The sequence below is a fragment of the Coffea arabica genome, chromosome 1e (assembly GCF_036785885.1).
Source record: "Coffea arabica cultivar ET-39 chromosome 1e, Coffea Arabica ET-39 HiFi, whole genome shotgun sequence".
NCBI classification, from domain to species: domain Eukaryota; kingdom Viridiplantae; phylum Streptophyta; class Magnoliopsida; order Gentianales; family Rubiaceae; genus Coffea; species Coffea arabica.
In genome coordinates this window covers 36,369,454-36,386,840 of record NC_092311.1, presented here as the reverse complement: position 1 = coordinate 36,386,840, position 17,387 = coordinate 36,369,454, and the positions used below count along the sequence as shown (strand labels likewise).

Below are 17,387 nucleotides of genomic sequence, written 5' to 3'. Positions count from 1 at the left end.
AAGAAAACATTCACCACCCCATTTCTCAAAAGAATCCACTTGCCACTAATAAAATAGCTTAGAGTCATAAATAGAAACTCTTCCACTTCTTGGCACTTGACACTTTGGTCCAACATGTGGTTCAACACTAGAAACTTCTTGGCACTTTGGTCCAAAACCAAGAAGAGAGCATGTTGTTCTTGGCACTTGGCATTTTGGTCCAATATTTGGTCCAACACTGAACAATGGTTTATCATCAATGTTGAAATGACAAGAAGATTCAAACTGAAAAGTAAAGACTAATACTTAAGCATGAAAATTTGAGTCAACTTAAGATAAACAAATAACATGAAAATTTGATTAACATAAAGCAAAAACTGACACTTAAGCATGCACATACAGTCATAGATGCTAAACGAATAAATCAAGGTCCCTAATTGCAAGATTCCAAGATGAAGTGTTTATACTCCATAAGAATCTAGGCATCAATAAAAATGCATATCATAAATAAAGCACTTAAGGTTCACTTACTAGGTAGATCGCCTACTTTGAGATCCACTTTGAGTGTGTAGAAAAATCGATTGAGGGTCCAGTTGTCTGCTTGATGATTTGCTTTGAGGAGCACTAGAAATTCAGAGATGGGCTGTGATTCTGTGAAGATTTCGAAGACAATTACAAATTTGTAGTACAAAGTGGTGAAAATTGAAGAGAAATTTGGAATTGTTGTAAAGATTAGAAGGAAGAGAAGGAGAGGAAACTAAGAGACATGGCTGAAGGCTGAAGGCTGAAGGCTAAAGGCTGAAGACTGAGAAATTTGGAAAGTTGATGGATTTAGGGTTAATAACTTAAGGAAATTATATAATGGCCTCTATATTTTCTAATATATATATAATATACCAGTGGGTCGGATACTCGTAGGTTTTTATTTTTATGTCCCACATTTGTTTCCGAATTTTATAGGTACCTGATCATCATCCATTTCATTAAGAAAAATCATATCAGATATCCTAATTTTTGGAGCGAAGTGGAGTGGATCAGATTGCTCAAGTTTTTGGGTGACAGAATTTTTTGCCCACCCCTACAAATTAGGGATGTAGTAGTCACATTATCTTTAATACATAGCAGTGGGTAGTTACCACTACCTATGAATGAGCTGATATGGCTAATGTGGCATGTGATGATTGGAGACAAAAAACCATTACATGAGTTATAAAGAAAGTGGTCTCATTTGCAATTACCAAAGAAACTGCCACCAGTTCTGGAAGGAGCATTCGGGATATAAATATAAGAAGGGGCATCAGATGAAGGACACATATTCAACTCCATAATAAATGACAAGTCTGATTTTCTTCTTCAATATGTTATCTCTTAGCAAGCTTTCATAGGATTCATAGGGTAGAAATTAAGATTTCGCAAGCTTTCTTAGAATATTTAGGCTAACTTTAGGATTTCAAGTTGTTCATGCAATCGTTTTCCTTTCTATTTCATACTTCTAATCAAATTAATGTTAGGTTCTGTAATTTTTGTCAAGTTGTTATGTATACTTTTTCCTTTCTAAATAATATTTACATTTCCAAGCAACGTCTATGAATTTCCAGCAATTTCTTTTACATTTCATGCCAAGCAATTCATTTGTTTTTATTTGTGAAACAACTTCCATTAGCAACATTCTCTTAATCAGTAGCTTCTGCCATGAACTTTAGTTCTTGTTGACATATTTTAAACCAAACATATTTAGAATTTTAATAATTTTAAAAATTAATTTGTTATTTGGTGACTATATTGAATTTGGTGTCACAGTTGATTTAGGATATAGAGTTGAATCATGTTTGGGTATTATAATTAGAATCAAATATATCATTATGTTCTCTATTTAAGGACTTGGAGTCCTAAGTTTCTAATTGAGAAAATTAGTAGATTGAAATAGAATATTTTGTTTCCTCCCATGCCTTTCCTATTCTATATTATTTGTAAAATTTTAATGTTACTTTTGCTTAAGTGTGGCAACGGGGGCGGGTGCACGCACAGGTGGAAATGGGATGGAATGAGAACGGGGGCAGAGGGAGATTTTCTCCCCCAGCTTTAAAACAGGGTGGGGGGTGAGGCAACATACACCCGCCCTGTCCCCCGCATACAAAAAAATTATATATATATATATAAATTTATAGATATATATAATACATATATATACACAATATAATAATTTAGTTATAATCCAATTCTTTATATTTAATAATATAATTAATAGTATAATTGTGAACAAACAATTCTGACTTGGTCCTATTACATTTCAGTCGGATGTTTTAATGTCATTTTCATAATATTGACAGGTTGTTAATCTTCTTTAGTTATTAGAATTTACAACTCGTTGAAGGTTGAAAGTTGAGTATTTGAGCATAGATTTATTGAATATTTTGGGATAGAATAAATGATAAAATTATCCTATAGATGAGCAGATTGTTAAATATGGTAGGTTGATTTCTTTCTCCGCGTTCCCTCCTCTCCCAACCTCGCCCCATTGATATCCTTATTTCTATTGCATAATTTTTTGTACTAATAAGTGGTATCAGAACTCTAAATTCAAGAGTTTGATTTGGAGTTGCTATGGTGTCTAGAAGGTGTGCAAATTTTTTGATAGAGGAGTCTATAGCATAAAAGGGTACAGAGGTTGTGGTAAAGTACTCGTATATTGAAGAATTGGATTACAAGAGTTTGTCATTGAGTACTCGCTCGTTGATTGGAATTAGGGAAAAGTGACCCTAATTGGACAAAGGTTTAAAAGGAGGGACTTTGTTGATATTATTGGTGTTGTGCAGTGATCAGGAAAAAAGGTCTTGCCAGATTGTTGATTGTCACAGTGATGTTTGATCAAGTTTGAAACCAGGGAAGCCAAGAAATTCAAGTAGGAAATTTTTTTTTGTAAAGGTACGTAAATTGTTTTGAGTTACCACGAAGAGAGAATTTGTCAATAGTGAAAATTATTCCCATAAAGAAGATTATGAAAGGCATGATTTTTTAGTTGAAAATTATGTGGATTGTTATTTAAGAAAATAGGGTGGTTCTAATTGTAAATGAGTCAATATCGATGACTTTTTTGATCGAGTAGAATTAACAGTAAAATTGTATACAGATTGTCCACTTCCACGCGTAAATTTGCAGATGGGTATTATTTGCAAATTGGAGTTGCACTTGAGTTATACTGCTACAAACGTTACAAAAATGATTGAATCTCGCGATGGCATTGGAGATGACAACATCAAGAGTTTGACATTGTTGACATATTTTAAACCAAGAATATTTAAAATTTTAATAGTTTTAAAATTTGATTTGTTATTTGGTAACTATATTAGATTTTGGTGTCATGGTTGATTTAGGAAATAGAGTTGAGTTATGTTTTGGTATTATAATTACAATAGAATTTGAGGTTGTATTTACCTATTTAAGGACTTGGAGTCCTAAGTTTGTAGTTGAGGGAAATTAGTAGATTGAAGTAGAATATTTTATTTCCTCCCGTGCCTTCCTTGTTCTTTATTATTTGTAAGATTTTAATATTACTTCTGCTGCGTAATTTTTTGTGCTAACAATTCTTGAAGCTTCTCAAGACAAGACGAACTTGAAGTTTGGTACAGATTGATGCACTTTCATTTTCATCAATATCAGTTCATTCATCGTTTTCCTGATTTCATCGATATAAATCACGTAACATGCTCACAAACATCATTTCATCAGTAACAATTTATCGGCTGTCAAAAATCAGTGCGAATATCTATCATTTGTTGTTAGTAATGATACCAACAAATAAGGTAATAAAATTATAACAATTGTAAAATCAAATATTATTAAATCCTACCATAATATATATATATATATAAAATATTTTATAAGTTAAATCCTATCAAAGAAATAAAGAGATATTTTGCCTTATTTGAGGGCATTCTTGTAATTACAACCCATTTCAAAACATAACCAACACCACAAGATCTCTCGCACCCATTCACTCCCTCCCTCCGTTACTGGTGGCCGTTGCATTTGCTCTTTCATGGCTTCCACTCTTCCCTTCCCTCCAATTTCCTGCAAAATTTTCCCCAACCAATCTCAAAATTTCCCAGTTTTACCTCTTCATCTCCCCTATTCTTCATCTGTGCATAGCCTTTTCAGACTTAAATCATCAGCGAGCTCGTCTAGAAAAGTATCCTCATCATCATCATCACCATCAACGTCATCAGTATCCTCAGTTTCTGATACTCTTGTGGCAGAAGATGTTCTTCAATCTCCGACTCCAGAATCAATCGAAGATTCCCAGAAGAACCCTTCTTCCAAGCTTGTTCTTGTAGCCGGTGGCTCTGGTGGCGTTGGTATACCCTCCTCTTTCTTTGATTTCAATAACATTTGTAACTATTTTGTGCTCAAATTTCTGAATTTCTTGTTACTTTCTTTTTTAGTGTATAATGTTCTGGGTAGAGGCCAAATTCACTCATTAATTTCCATATTGGCTATAAAAAGCTGGAACCTATGCCAAATTTGCCATTTACTTATGATGCTTTTATGCTTGAAACTACTTGAAACTAGGCATGTCAGAATAAATTAGGACTGAAAGAAGAGCTCAGTACTTAAGGATGTTCTTTTTCTTGAATTTGAATCTGTCGAATTACATTTATTTGCTGTCATATCTAAGCTGTAGAGTTACCTTCTCTAGGCATATTGTCAATAGTTTTCTTTGTAGTCCGAAGTAGTTTTAGAAAATGTATTTTTCATTTGTGGAATGGAAGTTCTTTTCATTAGTTAACCTGATAAAGTGACTCTAGGATGGTTATTTAATTAATAGGCTGAAGTAGTCATTGTAAATGGCAGTTGTAATATGACGTATACAAAATATACATTTTCGGGTAGAATAAATAGTGCTGAACTATTGATTGTAAATGGCAGTTGTAATAAGACGTATACAAAATATACATTTTCGGGTAGAATAAATAGTACAATCTCATACACAACTCAGCAAAATTGCCCTCTTTGATAAATAGTGCAAAATTATGTTCCTGTTATTTAAAGTGTTGTATTAGCAGCATCTTCTTTTTTTTTACTAATATTCGCTTAAGCTAGTATTAAGCTGATATTGTGATTCTGTTTCAAGCAATTTAAATGGAATTATGTATATAAACTGGATTACCACATCATAGAAGTTTAACTGAGGGTTTGTTAAGAATATCAGATAAAGTTTTACTATTTTCTGCTTGTATGTTTGCTGTTGTATTATAAAATGGGATGCTTTCAAAAGTATGATCATGAAGTTAGGTGTTAAAATTCTATAACCTTGTTTTCTATTTTGTGGAGATAAGAGTGTGTAATTCTTTCAGACTGGTGGAAACAAAATGTGCAGGGCAGTTGGTTGTGGCATCCTTACTTGGCCGGAACATAAAAGCACGCCTTATTCTTCGAGATCCTGAGAAGGCAACTTCTCTATTTGGTAAACAAGATGAGGCAAAATTGCAGGTTCATTTAGCCCTATCATATGGAACAACATTTTTTTTTTGTTTTTTAATCACATTTTATTATCTTTGTTTTGTCTTTATGTTTTTTTGTTTAATGATCTTTCTGAACATTATAGATTGTCAGAGGTGACACAAGGAATCCACAGGATCTAGATCCTGCAATATTTGAGGTTTCTGCTTTTATTCTATTTTTTCCCCTCTTGGCAGATTTCAAATATTTTAACACATTATTCTTCTCAAGATACATGTACAAAGCACTAAACTGTGGTTATTTGGTTTCCAGGGTATTACACATGTCATTTGCTGCACAGGTACAACAGCCTTTCCATCAAGGCGCTGGGATGGAGACAATACTCCAGAAAGAGTAGGTCAGACCATAGCTCTGAGATGTCAATTACATTCTCACTTTATTGTGTAGAATGAATCTACCATTTACACTCCTATCAGCATTTCACATTATGGTTGGTGCTATAACAAGTTATCTGAAAAGTTATAATTAAGCAAGATAGTGTGACTACAAATCCAATGATGAACTGATAGCAGACCAATCAGAAGAACTCTAGATCTGAAGAGATAGAATTGATAATATTTCATGGTGAGGTTTTCGCTTCATGTTTCACTTAGCTTGGTTAAATACAGCATCTATACTTTACGATTAACTCTAGCCAAACTAAACTAGAAATAACACTACCGTCATGCCACAGTATTCTTCCGTTGCTGACTTTGCTGCTTATGGTTGAATCCAGTTAGGTCATAGTATTGTTTCATTGTGCTTTGTCTCTTGTATTTGTCCAGGCAATTAAGGGTGCAGGAACCTATAAATATCATCTGGCTCAGGACATGGAATTTATGTCATTTATTGCATTGAACTCCTGGCTTTTCTGATCCTTGACCTATATTGACTGTAGATCATCACATTTGCAGATTGGGAAGGTGTGAGAAATCTTGTTTCAGCATTGCCTCCGTCAGTGAAAAGGATTATTCTTGTTTCATCAATTGGAGTCACTAAATGTAATGAACTTCCTTGGAGGTATGGTACCTATAGTTTAACTAGTACAATGTAGCAAGTGGTTACTGATAATTTGAGCAAAAAACTGTGAGTTAACTTAGCAAAACTTTTGTTGCGATTAAACTGTGAAAGGTTTACTAATTTCAGAAGGAGGACTTTAAGAAGATTTTTTTACAGATTTTTGCAATTCATCTTCATGTTTCGTATTGAATCAGTATGTTCTGTAGAATTGCATTTAAAGAAGTGTCTTTTTTCCCATCCAATGGTTTAGATTCTATTTATGTTGAATTTCCGTTTAAGTACGAGATATCTCAACTGACTCAAATCTATTTCCAGGCATATTAGGATCCTTTTTTATGTCAAATCATCATTTAGAGTTAGGATTGACCAATAAATGGTACTGCTATGTACAGCCTGATATTGCCCAAGTTTATACCAAGATAATAGATATGGATATCAATGAAGTGATTTACCTTTTCATGGACCTCTATTTTGTTACATACAAATGATAGAAGGTTAATGGATTAGACTATTAAAGACCCATTTTTCCACACATCATCATTAGTTCTTTTATATTTAGTCATCGATCATTATATGCTCTATTTGTAAAAAATCTTCCGCAATTTCATTAAATAATTAATCAGTTTTACTTCATGAACATAATCTGATGCTACTGCAAGCAATAGGCCTATTATGTTCAATTATAACATGATGATCATAAAGTACAAGGATTTAATGAAAAAAGAAAAATGAAAATTCACAAGAGCATCTGCACCAGGTTTGTCATGCTTTACATGGGCTTTCTGCTATCTTAGTTTCCTTGTTGATAGGATGTAAAATTGCTTTGCTAGTTTTGTTTTTAGTTCATATCTGTTATAAGGTAAGGCTTAAAGTCGTCCTCTTGTCATGTAACCTCTAATATCCATATTCAAGAAAGTTTAAATGGCTGGGAATCATCTGACAATTGGTAAAGATTCTATAACCGACTTAACATTAACTGGTATACAAGCATTAGTTCAAGGCTTTCAAGAATGTTAGGTGATTAATTACTAAATAGACAGTGGCATCTTGTCTGTGAACAACATGTCTTCCAGCTTAATAGGGTACAACTTGGTTTTTGTTGTGAAGCATACAATTAACAATCAATTTCCTTTTTGCATTTGGAGAGGGTGTCGTACGTTGCTATATTTGTTTTTATTAGCATCTGTAAGGTCCTCCTCCTTTTCAAGCACCTAAATTTCCATCCTCCACATCAATAGCATACAAGCACAAAAGAGACCAGAGTTTCAATTGCTTGGTTGAAGAAGCTGAGGGAAAAAATCAATCTTGTAACTATAGATGGTTCAACAGCTGAGAAAGAAGCATTTTCACAATACTCTTATTGTTGTTGCACAATGGAAAAGCTTGTGCATATCCGACTAGTGTCTTCAGTGGGTAAACTCATATTCACAAGCATAAGCAACTAAGTATATCTATGTATGCTGTTATTTTTTGGCAAACCAAGTATAAGATGCTTGCATATGCTGCTATCGGCTTACCATTTGCAAGAAGGATTTCATACTGGTTTTGTTTTCTAAACTGCAAAAATTCCAAGTTCCACAACAACTGGAAGACAACAAATGATAATGCTTAATCTCCTTTAGAGCAGAAAATTGATAAAATTGAAAAATAAACTTATAAACCTCTAACTTCTCTTTTGATGCTCTATGTGAGACCTGGAAAGCATAAGCTTTTTCTCTCTGGTGAAAAAGCTGGCAGATAGCAAAGTGAAAACTTTTGCTTATTTGGACATGTGCTATTATAATTGGGCCAACTAAATGTGTTTCCAACTTGAAACATTTCTTGCTACAATAATGCATCAATTACATCACTGAAAATCTTGGGCTATCAGATGGTCCGTTTAACAGAATTATTTGATATTTTAGTATATGAACAGGCATGTATTTTCATGTTATCTGATGTATTTCTCATTGTCTGATTCTATAGCATTATGAACCTTTTTGGTGTCTTGAAGTACAAGAAAATGGGGGAGGACTTTGTTCGGAACTCTGGTCTTCCATTCACAATAATCAGGTATGCTATACACATTCGATAATGCACTTGGTACCTGATGACTAATCATTAGCTGTGGACTTTCTTCAGTGTACATGCTAATTACTGTTTTATTGACTCTGTTGTTACATCAGAGCTGGCCGATTGACAGATGGACCATACACATCATATGATCTCAATACTTTACTCCAAGCTACTGCTGGGGAGCGACGTGCTGTGCTTTTAGGTCAAGGTACCTGCTAGATGAAAAATTTTAACAAACATATCTTGATTGTTCTAGCTGGCGCCTGTTTAAAAAAATTGATACATGGGGTTTGTTGCAAATACGGGGAAATTAATTAGTTTTCGTTCCATGTAAGTACTAAAGTTTTTGGCCAAAAAAAAAAAAGAGTACTCAAGCTTTGTTGTTCTTCAATAATATCATTTCTTCGAATTTACATGGACTCCAAATTGAAAATCAAAGGTGGGGGATATTGTGAAAATAGATCATACTGCATGCCTTCTAAAGTTAGCAATCTTAAGAGCAGGCAGAGAAGCAGGGAGCCATGGTACCAATTCCAATAAAGACAAGAGTACTAATCAAGTTAGTTGGAAGTTGTAATGCAGCAACATATCTGTCATGGGTTGATTTGAAATGTGTCTGCTAAGTTACTGCTAAACAGTATAGAGGGCAGCTAATGGAGGAATAAGTTATCCAAGATGAACAAATGGCTATTCCAAGCAAATCACCACATCAGAAAAAGGAAGAATGTTGAACTTGACATTTGAGCAGTTTAGCACTTCTTGCCATCTTCAAATGTCCTTCACTAGATTTTTTTTCCAATATTTATGACTGGGAAGAAAAGGAGCAGCATATGACAGGATATAAAACATGGTTATTATTTATTACAGGAGTAATCAGTGACAATTACTTTGTTGCAATTATTTTGTGTAACAAAATGAGTAAGTTGGATCGCTGAAGCAGCTACATGATTTTGAATTCACCATAGAAAGCTGTTCCATAGAAAGCTGTTATCTGCAACACACCATCAGTCACATAGGGGATTCTACCTTATGCATGATTTCTATCAATCTCAGAGTCATGTCCATTTTTCCCTGTTTCTGTCTGAGTTTAGTTCATCTATGATGCTTACATGCTTCAGTGCACCCATGATGGTGCTTGTCTTAATGCTTGAGCAAAGCTCTATTGATCTCATGTTTTCCATTTTTTTTTTCGGATTCAAGGTGATAAACTTGTTGGGGAGGTCAGCAGGCTTGTGGTTGCTGAAGCTTGTTTACAGGCATTGGACATAGATTTAACAGAAGGTCAAATATATGAAATCAATTCAATCAAGGTAACTCCTTTCAGATGCTAAGCATGTAATTAGTGATTGAATTACTTTCAAATTCTTAATATATGTATGATGTTATCTGGAAATTACCGAACATATTTGATTCATGTTCTTTGGAATGAGAACAAAACGGGTAGCATACTGGCTAACCATGATAAAGTATATCTTTGAATCTTTTTTTCTTGGAGATTTTGTGTATGGTATAGTACTAATATATAGCAAACTATCCCATATATTAAACTTGGTATCTGAAGTTGCATATTGGTAGCACTTCTTGAGTTGTACTTGTTATTTGGACAGATATAGACATTGCAGCAGAACCAAATTGCAATTTGATTTTACTGGATAGTTAGGCTTTGAAACTAGAAGTGTTGGTAAGTGCTTCTTGAGATTTACTCTTCTCGAGTTTCCAACAACCTTCAGTAGTGAGGCAAGTCTATCTACCAAAGTCGAAATAAGAATCACAATAATGATGTTGAAGAATTGCTGTCTTAGTTTAAGCTAAGGACCTATAGTTTCAAGTACTCACTTACTATTGTCAACCGCTAAAGAACCCGTATGGTATTCCTCGATGTGGGATTACTGTTAAGTACTTTCAAATATGTATAACCAAATTCTCAGTCAATATTATGATATACACAAGTCATGGAGATACAAATAGAAAGTTATGATGAACATTTATTGTACTTGAAAGAAAATTGAGTTAAACCGACTATAATGCCACCAGAGGAGAATGGGATATGGTTCTTTCCTGGATTAATGTATGTAAATGAAGGTTGGAGCAGGAGGTATTTGAAAGAAATACAGTATGTATGATTTACTTGCCGTAATGTATAAACTTTGTTATAGCACTTTGCAAATAACAGTTCTAGCCAGTCCATGTGCAACTGCGAAATAACCAAGTGGTTCTGTGGCGGAAACCTGCTGATCTACAACTTAAAACCACAGATTGCAGTATTCAACTCCAATCATTGGTCTGTTAATGAATGTCATCATTGTGAATCCTTTTGCTAAAGAAAAAAGTTCTAAATTTGTATAAAATCATGTTATGTGGGAAAATACACAAACTAAAGTTTTAATTGTAAATGAATTGGAAGTCACATGCGAGTTTGACATGGTACTATTAGCAAGTTAGAAATTGATACTGAGGTCATATCTCTATTACCACTATCTTTATGCTAGCAATATGCTTAATGTGTTCAAAACTCTCTGCTTGTCACATTGGACTTGATGACCGTACTAGCATAGGATTTATTTATATGCTTTTTTGTGCATTTGTTAAATCAAGGTATGCAACATTTTGAGTTATTTTTTCATGCTAAGATCATTATTACTTCTTAAGCTTGCTTTCTTTAGAATCTTGAATGCCTGTACTATTTGTATTTGCAATACCATTGCTTTGATGAAATGTTTGATTCACTTTAACTCAATTTAAATTAAATTTATAGGGCGAAGGACCGCGAAGCGATAGAGAAAAGTGGCTGGAGTTGTTTAAATCCGCCCATACCCAAAGTTTGCAAAAACAGAGCTGACCCTATTTGAGTACATACCAGGACACATACTACTGTAATTAGAAATATATACCCTAGGAAGTGCCCATATATGTGAATATATGCATACTCAGTGTGATGAGCTTTGTATATCTGCTTGAGAATTAAAGATGTTCATTGCCTTGTCCATCTTTGGAATTAGCATCAACTTGTCTGGTTGAAAGAATCTAATATGATCTACAATTTTCAGAGGATTTTTGCGTGATTATGTTAACATGGGCATTGCCTAATCTTTAATGCAAATCTGCATGATATTATGTGACCATGGTGTTTGCTTGGAGAAGACAGATTGAAGTTTCTTTGCTCTATGTAAGTGTTTTTTTTCTTTGGCCCTTTCTTTCCTTTTTCTTTTTTTTTTTTTATGCCTTTTTTTCGGTGGCGGTGGTGGGCACAAAGCAAAGCAGCATAGAATGTGTAAGTGGGATATATTTTTACTTTAAGCGAGAATCATTAAATAATTTTTCAACAACGCTTAATATACTGATCTTAGAGTATGGACACTCCTTAGGGTGATTTCGAGTTTTAGTTTTTCCTTTTTTTTTTTTTTTGGAAAGTTGAAGTTAAATTGATAGTATTCTAAATGCAAGGGAAATAATAAATGTTTTGTATCTGCATTTAGATAATAAATTAGGTGTAATGACTGCCAACAAATTAAGATGCACGTTGTCTTGTACTAATTGGGTAAATCTTGTACACACTGATAGTGTATATATTAGTGGGTCTAGATGCATGTCATATATACAAAATATAATATTTAAATTTGAATTCAAATGATGTGACATTCATCTAACCCCGTTAGTGTATACACTGACAGTGTAGGAATGATTAATCCGTACTAATTTTGCTCGACCCAAAAAACTTTTGAAGGCAATTTTTCCCTAAGCCCACTGAAAAGTGACAATAAAATTAGTTATCCTACACAAACCATTACTCAAAGTTGGACCGCTTCTTGGTCTCTATCATATTAATATCACAAGTATTTACTTTTTCAATTGAACCCTCAGAATTGCTACTGTAATATTGGATGAGAAATGAATGAAACTACCCTCTATTAAGCAAAACTGACTACACCTGTAGTAAAAACTAAAAACACGGATGTCCCTAGCATCAGAATTGAATATTGTCATATTTTATGTGTTTTGATGAACAAGTTGATCAGCTATTGACAACAGCAATCCCATGGCATTTGCAGCGCAGGTCCACCTTTAGCAACATTCGAAATCAAAGATGCTAAAAGGTATACATAGAAAACAAATAAAAGAAGAACTGAGATAAAAAAGGATTCAGGAAAATATATATAAATTTGTGGAAAGACACGAATTTAATAAACCAAAAATATTAAAAAGTATATATAGAAAACAGATAAAAGAAGAATTGACGAAAAAAAGAATATAGGAAAATATGAATCTAGTAATAAGAACCCAAAAAAATTCATGGATAATTTAAGTAATGGATGGAATCAATCTAAACTCATTTTAAAGTGATATGCCCAAATTAGTCCTACGATATGTATGCATGAGCATAGGCCTGAGCCCATAATACATTTGTTATTACGTTTGTTATTTTAGTGTCTAGATTTCTTGTATTAATGTGAGACACTGCACGTGAAATTCCCACTGGCAATTGTAGAGACCCTGAATCTGTTTTGCAATTCCCCACTTTGAATCTGTTCTTCATTTTGTTTTTTGCTGAAGTAACGAAGTATACTTCCATTACTTGGATCCTTGTCTTGTATTGAGATCAAACTTATAAGTAATCTTAAATGTGCAGTAAATCTGTATAGGCGCCTTTCTGCATTGAAGGGGCAATGAAACTAGCCCCACTTGAGCTGATAAAATTTATATAGAATGATACATTTGTGCTGAGTACATGATTGTTTCCTCCTCGTAATTTTACAATTAAAGTATGCAATTTGTACTATACTACCTCTGGATTCTGGACAGTAGATTATATAGTATGCTAGGATATCCCAGTTCATGGCAATCTAGATAATGCTCAAGAACTGGAAATTTGATCTTTTCATCTGCAAATCAATCCTGATTGCTCAAGAAAACACGCAAAATTGTTTTATGTATTACTCATAACTCCTTAGCTTACCTGCTCTCCGATTAAATCCAGGCCAACCACCAGGAAGGATAAGCCCTGAAACAGCAAGTAATAGAAATGAATTCCATGTGCCGACAGCAGGCTTCTTGCCGATGCTGTGAGTAAAAGAAAAGCAAGGGCAAGTTCCTTCCTGTAGATTCTGTTCCTCCTGTTCTTCATCACCGGCTTCTCCCCTTGCTCCTTTAGCTTTCCGAGCATTTCAAGACCTGATTCCGAAAGCCTTCTCTGAATCTTTTCTTCGTTAAAAGATTTCGCTTCTCTCTCAGCGAGGGCTAATAAATCTGATTCTGATGCTCGGCCTGTCTTCTTGGTGACTACCCATTCATAGGCACTTCCCAGCTGAAATAGGCCTGAGATCATTGCATTAAATTTTGTCACGGACATTGTGTTCTCGAACAGCAGGTAAGGCATCAAAAATGGGAAAGACTTTGGTGTTGGAAGAATATTCAATATAGACAGAACGATGGGGACGTAGCATATAACCCAAGCAGGTAACTCAGCCTCTGGTATGAACATAGTTAATGGAAGTATGATGCAGAATAACGTGAATGAGTAGAAAGGAAGTATCAATTTCCTCAGGAGAAAGAAGAGGAAAATCATGTTGGCTTTCTTCCAGATTGATATCTGCAGGGTAATGCAGAACAATTTGTTAAGTACTTTTCATTCCACAATTTCAAGAAAGTGATGGAAATTTCAGTGATTAAAATATGAAATCAAGAAATGTACCTTGGAAGTTATGATGGCAGGTAGGCACAATCTAAAGAGCTGCATAGGGCCAGAATGCCAACGATGCTGTTGCTTTCTGTAGGCTTCATAAGATTCAGGCAGCTCGCAGAGCACCCTAACATCATCAAGGTATATGAATTTCCAGCCTTGCAAGTGAGCCCGGACTGCAATATCCATGTCCTCCACTGTTGTCCTTTCGAGCCACCCTCCAGAGTCTTCCAAGGCCTTGATCCTCCAGACACCAGCCGTGCCATTGAATCCGAAGAAGTTCAGAAACACACCATTTACTTGTTGCTCCACCTCAAAATGGAAGCATAAGTTTATATTCTGGAGTCTAGTTAGTAGATTCTCATCCTTGTTCACGAAGGACCATCGAGCCTGGACTAGTCCTACTTCTGGTTTTCCCTAAGAGATTGCATAAATTACTTTAGAGGGAGCAGAAAAGAAGTGTATCCCTGATGTGGAGTTCTTTTTTTTGTTACCTTGAAATGAGGAATTGTCTGCTTTAGGAAGTCAGGATTGGGTTGAAAATCAGCATCAAATATGGCAACAAACTCGAAGTCTTTGACATAGTCACAGGCCATTGCTGATTTGAGATTTCCAGCTTTGTAACCTGTTCGAATGAACCGATGCCTGTACACTATGTTAACGCCTTTCTCTTTCCATGATAGCACTTCGGTTCTTATCAATGCCTGTGCAATTTCATCATCAGAATCGTCCAAGACTTGTACCAAAAGTCGATCCTTTGGCCAATCTAGCTGGCAGACAGCTGCAATTGATTGTTCGTAGACCTTGAATACAAAGAAAGTGACAGCAAATTATTGTCAATAAGCAAAAAGTGTGTCACAACAAAATGACTTCAATTGGAGATCAAACAGTAGAATTTTGTACAAAGTAAGGATTCTGTTGAAATGATGGTCATCCAGCTTTAGGCAAATTGGAAGTCTTGAAGAAGCAATAGTTTGAAGTTTGATCCCTTGTGTACAGACAAGCAAAGGCATCCAAATTTGAAAAGTTCCTTTTTTCAGTATATTCCGTTTTAACTATTTCTGGATCAAGAATCTGATCCACATAAGAGAACGATGAAAAAAGCACTTCCAAACTAGCAAACAAACAAAAGTGAAAAGGAGGAAATCTGGGCTTTGTTCTTTTTTACCTCTTTCTCATTGCACATGGGAATCTGTACAAGAACCATAGGGAAACTTGAGGCATCCTCGATGTCATATGCTTCTCCTTCTACCACTGGCATCAGCTTCTTGAACTTAATCCAGAACCATCCAAGGCAAAGCACCAGTCGATCCAAAGACTGAATCATGAAAAGTACAATGCAGAACTTGGAAAGCATTACCAGGAAGGGAGCAGCATAATCAACTCTTAAGGACAGCCAGGCCATATAACACCATTGCACAGCACCATGAACCTCCCAAGGACGAATCATACTCAAATTCCATTTCTGAAAATAAGCAATAATCTCAATGACCAAAGCCACCACTGAAATAGCAAGAAAGGCCTTCAAAAACTTATACAACCTCCCTCTGTACTTGTAATCTTCATCTGTTGCATCTGAATGCGCAATGCGTTTCTTGACTGAAACAAACATTGCCAACAAGCCTGTAACTAGCCATGGAATACATCCCAGAGCTCTCTGTGCTTTGAGAAACAGAACCCATGTAAACTGCTTAGGACCTGCAACTTTCTGCTTGTCCTGCAATAAAGGTGAATTGGGATCATTGATTTCTACCAGAGCTATTCCATTATTTCCACCAGGCTTCTCAATATTGACCACCACAGAGCTTGGGGCCATTTTCCTCAAATTGTAAAGTCAATCAAAAGAAGAAACCGACCCCTGCAACTCAACTTTGTTAAGCAAGAAATAGGCTGACCTCAAAAACAATTCAGTCTTGAGATTTGTACATTGTACTAGTCACTCCACAACCTTTTACTACAAGGAAGTAGCAGGGGAGGAGACCATGAATATTATCTAATGGACCCTTTTCACTAACTACAGAATCTAAGGAGTATTAATGGTACTATGTAATCTAACAGAAGAGAAACTCACGGAGTTCAAGAACTCAGGAGGCAGTTGTATATTGATTGGAATGAGCTTAGGTTGACTATATTTCAAGTTAAAAGCTCAAAGCCCGAGGGAGGGAGAGCATGCTCCTTCACCTCTTGCGGCATTCCAGTTACTATAATAGACAAAGCGGAGAGAGCAATTTGGTGCCTGAGTTGTTAGGCAAGCAAGTAGAAGGTTCGGGCGTATAATAAAATACAGGCGAACACGGTTGAATCTTAAGGAAACAAAAAAGAATTAAAACATGATATTTATAAAGGAGAAATAGCAATATAATAAAAAGTGGGACACAGAGTGGCACAGGGTGTGGGACAGAAGATCCGTTGCGGTCGACAACGTACAATAATTATAGATACCTTGTAGCATTAAAGGCTGTGATTTTAAAATGCATAATATACGGAAATTTGAAATATTATTTGAATTATTATGGTCTAAGGCTAGATATTTTAGAAAATCATGCAAGTGTGGATGAAATACTGCAATTCATGGTGATTGTGGAATCAAAACGGTGATTGCAGAGTACAATTGATGATGAGGATAGGTTGATTTTTAATTGGAGGGAAACAAGATTAAATTGTGAATACAAAATTTAAGGCTTTATACTTTTGCATGTTGGTGTTTTAGAGTCTACATTTGTTAATTTTGTTTATATATTTATTGTTTCCTTATATATACATTGAAACTGATAATTATAACAGTCCCATATTGACTTTGGGTCCAAAATAATAATGCAATATGGTATATAAAACAATCAAAAGAATAACCTTATAATATGGACTATGGAGTATAAAATAAAGATTAATCCTCCGTACAATTCAAATTTTGCATACGTGGTATCCGTCTAATCATAATATAGTATATAAAATTAACTCATCAAACAAAATAATAACTTCCTCTGTGACTTAGCTATTCTCCTAAAATGTAACCCAAAAAAATTACTGGCGATCTGGAGGATAAAACAGAGAAACTGATCAGATGCGATCCCAATTTGTCAAATGGGGAATGTCTCCACTCCAGCCAAAAATATGTAACTAAGAAAAAAAAAGGGGAATGTACAAATTAATATCAAAA

General features: G+C 34.9%; 2 protein-coding genes across 2 annotated transcripts; one reads left to right on the top strand and one right to left on the bottom strand.

Moving 5' to 3' along the window:
* Positions 1-3,962: 3,962 nt before the first annotated feature.
* Positions 3,963-11,675, top strand: LOC113702745 (uncharacterized protein At5g02240). The gene is made up of 9 exons (XM_027223878.2): positions 3,963-4,334; positions 5,357-5,469; positions 5,585-5,638; positions 5,752-5,836; positions 6,393-6,498; positions 8,464-8,550; positions 8,664-8,761; positions 9,754-9,863; positions 11,309-11,675. Exons 1-9 carry the CDS (start codon positions 4,019-4,021, stop codon positions 11,390-11,392), a joined length of 1,053 nt encoding a protein of 350 aa, XP_027079679.1. The 5' UTR covers positions 3,963-4,018; the 3' UTR covers positions 11,393-11,675.
* Positions 11,676-13,198: 1,523 nt separating this feature from the next.
* Positions 13,199-16,455, bottom strand: LOC113702737 (xyloglucan glycosyltransferase 4). Its single transcript, XM_027223868.2, has 4 exons — positions 15,399-16,455; positions 14,725-15,033; positions 14,243-14,647; positions 13,199-14,140 (listed from the first exon to the last, which is right to left on the bottom strand). The coding sequence occupies exons 1-4, from the start codon at positions 16,044-16,046 to the stop codon at positions 13,499-13,501; spliced, it is 2,004 nt and encodes a 667-aa protein (XP_027079669.1). The 5' UTR covers positions 16,047-16,455; the 3' UTR covers positions 13,199-13,498.
* Between the last annotated feature and the right edge of the window lie 932 nt (positions 16,456-17,387).